The sequence below is a fragment of the Danio aesculapii genome, chromosome 19, assembly GCF_903798145.1.
Source record: "Danio aesculapii chromosome 19, fDanAes4.1, whole genome shotgun sequence".
Lineage (NCBI taxonomy): Eukaryota > Metazoa > Chordata > Actinopteri > Cypriniformes > Danionidae > Danio > Danio aesculapii.
In genome coordinates, this window is record NC_079453.1 from 15567631 (window position 1) to 15575437 (window position 7807).

At 39.4% G+C, this 7807-nt stretch overlaps 1 protein-coding gene across 2 annotated transcripts; it reads right to left on the bottom strand.

The window, feature by feature from the left end:
* Positions 1-2835: 2835 nt before the first annotated feature.
* LOC130247302 (uncharacterized) lies at positions 2836-7570 on the bottom strand. Of its 2 annotated transcripts, none has more exons than XM_056480546.1 (2): positions 6470-7570; positions 2836-3286 (listed from the first exon to the last, which is right to left on the bottom strand). In XM_056480546.1, exon 1 carries the CDS (start codon positions 7361-7363, stop codon positions 6473-6475), a length of 891 nt encoding a protein of 296 aa, XP_056336521.1. In that variant the 5' UTR covers positions 7364-7570; the 3' UTR covers positions 2836-3286; positions 6470-6472. The 2 variants fall into 2 exon arrangements, with proteins under 2 accessions (XP_056336521.1, XP_056336522.1); XM_056480547.1 differs by having other exon boundaries at positions 3258-3278.
* Positions 7571-7807: the final 237 nt, after the last annotated feature.

Below are 7807 nucleotides of genomic sequence, written 5' to 3' on the forward strand. Positions count from 1 at the left end.
TAAATGATGACTATCCTTTAACTATTCCTTTAATATCAAACAACTTATCTTGCATCACTTAATATTTTGGTAACAGAAAGTAGATCAATGTAGGTCATTCCTCAGTATTTCACCTTATTATCACTGCATGATGGTGATCTTTTTAGTGTTCGCTTGGAGTTGAGACTCTGTTCTAGCTGTGAGCTGTATGATAAATGCAGTAGATTCATTTAGCTATGGGGTGTTTTGTTAACCACAAAGTGATCATTTATTATGCATAGATACAGTGTTAACTCTTGCACTGATGTGCTAAACTTTAAAATGTCTCACTTGTTTCTATAAAATGTTCAGTCTTTGTCAAGAGGCATATCAAAAGACAGATCTGTTTGAGAAACATTTAAATGATAGCACATCAGTTAAAACATCAAATGTTCTGAAGAAAACCCTGACAATTTCAGTATGTATAAGAAACTGTCAATAAAACAATGTATATTTGATTAAGTTTGTTATACATAATAATTGTCAGGATTTTTCTTCACAGCATATATTTCAATTCAAATCTGAGATAAACTGTAGATTATTATTTTTAATATTGTTAATATTAGAACAAATGAGTGGGTGCTTTATAAATAACTGTCACAAGAAAGAGTTTTAAATGGATCCAATTTCAAGTAAAAGTTTATTGGAATGCTCTGTACAATACTCAAGGAAGAAAGACTAACTGTAACCAGAGCGTGACACTGACAACAGAGGTGCGGATCCACATGCAGGTTTATTAGCCAGGTTAGGCAAGCAGTGGTCAATATAGGGTCAAACAGATGTATGAGGGCAATCCAGAGTCGTAGTCAATTAACAGGCAGATGATAACAAGACTCAAAAACTTCTGTGTGTTTGTGTGCTGTATAAATGGTCCAGTAATCAGTCCATGAGCAGCTTCAGCTGTGTGAGTCTAATGGAGACTTGGAGCAGGTGTGTGTGTTGCATGACTGGATCTTGTGGTCCATATACGGGCAGATTTGTAGTTCTATGTGATATGTGAGTTTACCAGCAATCTGTAAGGATTAGATTGCTGGTGATTGTGACATTAGGTAGGGCGATATTACAGCTTCATATCACACTAATCCATTAAAATTTACACTGGTAGCAAAATCTGATGGGTAGCACATTGTGTGATCAAAATGTGCTACCTACTTTTTGAAAGGGAGGTTGGACAACCTGACGTGGACAAATCGACAGAACACCGGCTCTAAGAGCTGACTTCTGTCAGGGAGAGACGCAGGTAAGAGTGGGTTCTATGGGAAAACCGTGTGGCTAACAGGATCATATTCTGCACTCTTTTCACATTTGCAGGCTGCAGAAATTGTCATAGTTAGGTAAATAATCAGCCATTCAAGTGGTCCAGACACTCACAAAAAGAAATGAAGACATGAAGGAGGGCTGTGTAAAGAAAGAAAAAAAATTAGAGGGTCAATAAATCATTTTGCAATGTGCTGCTGCTGCAAATGTTTTTCATGCCATTGTAAAGTTTATTTATTCTGATATTTTGGTCTATAACTCCTCCCAGAGCTCCTTACTGAGTTGTATTCTGCTCTCTCATTGGCTGTTAGTCATTACTGATGTGTTTTTTTCAGTCAGAACTGAATGGTTTTGATTCGCTGACAAGTCCAGATGTTTAGTTATGTCAAATATGGCTGTCTATGGTTCTCTCTGATTGTGTTTTTGATAATTCACACTTTGTGATTGTTACTCATGTGAACGAGCATCAATTTGCGTCTTATTACCAGCTTTTGATGCATTTTCACATAACCTGATGGCTAGCAAAAATTAGGGATAAAATCGTGCAGTGTGAACTTGCCATAAGAGAGCTGTTTTTATTTCAGCTAGAATAAAAGCAGTTTTTAATTTTTTAAAAACATTTTATGGTCAAAATTATAAGCCCCTTTAAGCTATTTTTTTTTCGGACAGTCTACAGAACAAACCACTGTTATAAAATAACTTGCCTAATTACCCTAACCTGCCTAGTTACCTAATTAACCTAGTTAAGCCTTTAAATGTCTAAATATCTAGTAAACTATTATGTACTGTCATCATGGCAAAGATAAAATAAATCTGTTATTAGAAATTAGTGTAATTAAAACTATTATGTTTAGAAATGTGTGAAAAAAAAAAATCTACCCTCCGCTAAACAGAAATTGGGGAAAAAATAAACAGGGGGGTAATAATTTAGGAGGGCTAATAATTCTTTCTTCGACTGTATAAACTTTCGAGGATTTTAAATGGGGATGATCACGCAATTGGTGTGGATGACAATGCACCATCTTTTGAAAATGGTCTATTATGTAAAGGAGAGAAGGGAAAGTGCTTTAAAAGATTGTGAGTGAAGTGGTGCAGGCTACACAGAGAAAGAGAGATGTGAGGTTACGAGCTTAATATTATTTTTCATTCATTTATTTTTATTAAGCTTGTTTGATTTTTTTGTGGTTATGTGTTGAGTTTTTCAATCATAATTGTAGTACAATGTTTAGTGACAGTAACTATCTTTTGTAATAAAAATGAAAAAAAAAAGGCTTTCAAGAAAATGCTGAATAAAAAACATTGGGTACGTTTACATGGACACCAATAATCTGATTTTAATATGATTGAGACAATACTCTGATTAAGATTCTACCATGTAAACAGGGATTTTTGATTCATTTAATCCGATTAAGGTCATAATCGAACTAAACAGAAATTCAATTCAATTCCCCTTTATTTGTATAGCGCTTATACAATGTAGATTGTGTCAAAGCAGCTTCACATAAAAGGTCACAGTAAATAGGAACAGTATAGTTCAGTTTGTAGTGTTTAAGTTCAGTTCAGTTTAGCTCAGTTCAGTGTGGTTTAATAATCACTACTGAGAGTCCAAATACTGAAGAGCAAATCCAACGATGCGCAGCTCTACAGATCCTGAACCATGCAAGCCAGTGGCGACAGCGGAGAGGGAAAAAAAAAACTTCACTAAAGGCGGAAGTGAAGAAAAAAAAAAACCTTGAGAGAAACCAGGCTCAGTTGGGCACGACCATTTTAATTTCTCCGCTGGCCAAACGTCTTGTGCAGAGCTGCAGTCTCAGTGGAGGAGGCTGGAAGCTGGCCTCAGCGAAGACTCGTCTGTCTCTGGAGCGTCACAGGAAACAGTCTCATGTTCTCCACTTTTCCATGACCATCGCAGTAGTTGTTCAGGATTCGGCCAGGTCCAGGATATGGAAACCTTGGGATCATCTAGTCGTTGGTCTTGGGTCGAATCAGTGACTCTGCATAGTCTGAGGGCCTCGGGAAGAGTATCCCCAGGTGGAAATGGAGAATAAAGAAAATAATTAGCGTAGCTGATGTTCACAGTGTATATCAGCAAGATGCATAACCTGTGTGGAAGCCCCCTAAGTGGTGCACTAAGTGTATGCTTTACTGAACAGATAGGTCTTTAATCTAGTTTTGAATTGGGAGAGTGTGTCTGAGCCTCGGACGTTATCAGGAAGGCTATTCCAGAGTTTAGGAGCTATAAATGAGAAGGCTCGACCTCCTTTACTCGACTTTGCTATTCTAGGTACTACCAGAAGCCCTGAGTTTTGAGATCTTAAAGAGCGAGTTGGATTGTAGCGAGACAGAAGATTGGTTAGATAAACAGGAGCTAGATTATTTAAAGCTTTATATGTAAGAAGCAATATTTTAAATTCAATACGAAACTTAACAGGCAGCCAGTGTAAGGAGGATAAATTGGGGTGATGTGATCAAATTTTCTAGACCTGGTTAGAACTCTGGCAGCTGCATTTTGTACTAATTGAAGTTTGTTAATAGAGGATGCTGGGCAGCCAGCAAACAGAGCATTACAGTAGTCCAGCCTAGAAGTCATAAAAGCATGGACTAGCTTTTCTGCATCTGAGATGGATAGCATACTTCGTAACTTAGCTATATTTCTCAGATGAAAGAAAGCAGTTTTTGTGACATGGGAAATATGATTTTTAAAAGTTAAATTGCTGTCTAATATGACACCCAGATCTTTTATAGTAGAACTAACGCTAACTTTGTATCCCTCTAATTGTAGGTCGAGTTGTGAGATCTGCTGTGTACAGGATTTAGGCCCAATAAGTAATAATTCTGTTTTGTCTGAGTTTAAGAGAAGATAATTGTTGGTCATCCAGTCTTTAACATCTTTAATACACTCAGTTAGCTTGGACAGATTAGATGTCTCGTCAGATTTAGTTGAAATATATAATTGAGTATCATCTGCATAGCAGTGAAAGCTGATCCCATGACTTCTAATAATGTCTCCCAGGGGTAGCATGTATATTGTAAACAGTAAAGGGCCTAAAACTGATCCTTGAGGCACCCCGTATTTTACTGGGCTGATTTGTGAAGGCTGTCCATTTATATTTACAAACTGGTAACGGTCAGATAAGTATGACTTAAACCATTGTAGGGCCTGTCCCTGGACACCTGTAGACTTTAAGCGATTAATAAGGATACCATGGTCAATGGTGTCAAATGCCGCACTAAGATCGAGTAGAACTAATAACGAGATGCACCCTTGGTCAGCAGCTAAGAGTAAATCGTTGGTTATTTTCACTAATGCAGTTTCTGTACTGTGATGAGCTCTGAAACCTGACTGAAACACTTCAAAAACATTGTTGGTCTGCAGAAAGGAGCATAATTGAGCAGAAACAACTTTTTATAGTATTTTAGATATAAATGGAAGGTTTGAAATAGGCCTATAATTAGCTAAGTTGCTGGGTTCCAGTTGTGGTTTCTTAATAATAGGTTTAATAACAGCTAACTTGTAGGGATTTGGAACATGGCCTAAAGATAAAGAAGAGTTGATAATGTTAAGAAGAGGTTCTCCTATAACAGGTAGCAATTCTTTCAGTAACTTTGTTGGAATTGGGTCCAATATACACGTAGCTGATTTAGAGCTATTTATAATTTTGTCTAGCTCTTCCTGTTCTATGATTTTAAAGCACTGTAGGTTATTTAGATTCAGAGGCGTGTTTACTGGATCTGAAGTATAAGGCGGTGCAGAAAGTTTAATATCTCCTATTTTCTGTCTAAAGCCTTCTATTTTATCACTGAAAAAATTCATGAAGTCATCACTACTAATTTGCGGTGGAACGTTTTGTTCCAAAGATGACCGATTATTTGTTAATTTAGCGATGGTGTTAAATAAGAATCTAGGATTGTTATGATTATTTTCTATCAGTTGGCGGAGGTGCTCAGCCCTGGCAGATTTTAAAGCCCTCCTATAGCTGGACATACTGTCTTTGTATGCAATTCTAAAGACTTCTAAATTAGTTTTTTTCCATTTACGTTCCAGGGCACAGGTTGCTGTTTTGAGAGCGCGGGTTTGACTATTATACCACGGTGTAGATTTATTCTCTCTAGCCTTTTTTAGTTTGATGGGTGCCACAGTATTTAAAGTGCTAGTAAAGATGGCATCCATACTGCTGGTTACTACATCAAGGTCATTTGCGTTTGCGGGTGCATTTCGAAGTAGAGAAAGATCAGGTAAGTTATTTATAAATTCATCTTTAGTGGATGGAACAATAGTTCTACTAGGACGATATATCGGAGCGGATCTGCTAATTTCAGGCAAACACAGCTTATATAATAAGAGGTAGTGGTCTGTAATATCATCACTTTGTGGTATAATGTCTACATCAGTGACCTCAATTCCATAAGACAGAATTAGATCTAGTGTATGCTTTAGGCGATGAGTTGGACCAATAACATTTTGCTTTATTCCTAGTGAGACCAGCAAGTCCGTAAACGCGAGCCCTAATGTGTCATTAGCGTCATTTATGTGGATGTTAAAGTCTCCTACAATTAGTATTTTATCAGTTTTAACTAGTAAGTCAGAGATAAAATCAGAAAACTCTTTTAGAAAATTGACATAGGGTCCTGGAGGTCTATATATGGTGATTAGAGCGAGAGATAACATAGGTTTTTGCATAGTGTTTGGAAGGACAACATTAAGCACTAGTACTTCAAAGGAGCTAAACATAAGTCCGTTTCTCTGATTAACATTAAGAATATCACTAAAGATTGACGCGACTCCACCACCACGACCAGTTTGACGAGCCTCATGTTTATATAAGAATCCTGGAGGAGTTGCTTCATTTAAACTAATATAGTCATTTTGTTTCAGCCAGGTTTCAGTGAGACAGAGTGCATTAAGATTGTTATCTGTTATTATTTCATTTATGATAAGTGCTTTAGGTGCTAGTGACCTGATGTTTAGGAGACCAAGCTTCATGAAATTTGTATTTTCACTTTTTAGTGTTTTTTCTGGTTTAATTCTTAATAGATTATTTCTGGAGCACACAGTACGTTTGTTTCTTGATCTAATAATACGAGGAACAGACACAGTCTCTATGGGGTTAGCTAGGTATGTATTACTGTTATTTATGTGGGACGAATAGGAGTCTGTGTGGCTAAATTGTGAATTTTGTGAATTTTTACTTACTAGTCAGATAGAGCGAAGTATTCTGGTGATGTTGTCCGACAGGAGTTCAGCTCCAGCTCGACTGGGGTGCAGCCCATCAGCGCGGAAAAGCCTAGGACGCTCCCAGAAAAGATTCCAGTTATTGGCAAAGAGCAATTTCTGTTCTTCACACCATGTTAATAGCCAATCATTCAGAGCAAAAAGTCTACTGAACCTTTCATTTCCTTGGCGGTAGGTAGGAAGCGGTCCAGAAACGATGATCTGCGTGGCGGGCGAAGTGGGTCGAACCGTCTCGATCAGGCTCCTGAAGTCCTTCTTCAGGATCTCCGTCTGCCGGAGCCCGGTGTCGTTCGTCCCCACGTGGAGGACGGCGGCACCGAGGCTCTCGGCAGCGCTCAGGATAGTAGGTATCTGTGCAGAAATATTCTTAACTCGGGCACCAGGGAAGCAGAAAGTGCGTACTTTGTTACCTTTGGAGGAAGTGGAGCGGACGTGGCGCACGATTGAGTCGCCAATGATGGCAACATCGCGACCCGTCTCGCGGAGAGGGGCGAAGCGGTTCTCCGTGGGGATCTCGAACACCGGAGGAGGAGACGTTCTGCCCCGGGACCTGGCAAGCACCTTACGCGGTTGCACCCAGGGGCCGTGGTAGCCGGGAGTCGGCGTGAACGACGCCTGGGTGCACCGCGTCCTCGGTGCGCTGGGCCTGGACAGAGAAACACGCGGGGTTGAAGAAACTGGGAGATTGTCGTTGTATCGGACACTTACCTCAGACGAGCGAGTACGGGTTAAGAGCAGTGCCCTGATGCCCTCTCGCTTCGTCTCCAGCGAGCGAATCTGGGACTCCACCGCTTCCAGCTCCAGCGCCTCCATCGATGCCTCTCCTGCACTCAAGGACAGACACGCAAGCGACATTGTACAAGGTGAAGAGCAAAGCCAGAAAGTGAGAAAATAAGTGAGTGAAAGAGGTTGGTAGCTTTAGCTGACCAGCGGTGCTAGCAGGCTAAAGCTACAAACACCAAGCGGATGCTCGAGAGACAGAACGTTTAAAAGTAGATTTGTTTGTATGAGTGTGTTAGGGGATTGTTCACCCCAAGTAGGAGAGATAAATATTTAGTGAATGAGGAGGTATTTTATGATAAAAATGTAAATTGAGAATCTAAACTCCAAACAAACGCAGCAAACTCCAAACAAACGCAGCGAAGCTACCGTCCAGTGACAGTGACGTCACGCGAGGTGAGATGTTGAAGATCTCAATTGAATGAAATGCATGCATGAAATGTTCCTGAATGAAAATGAAAGTGCTAAACTGCAGTTAAAGTTGACAAATTAAAAACGAAACTCTCAAAATTACATGAA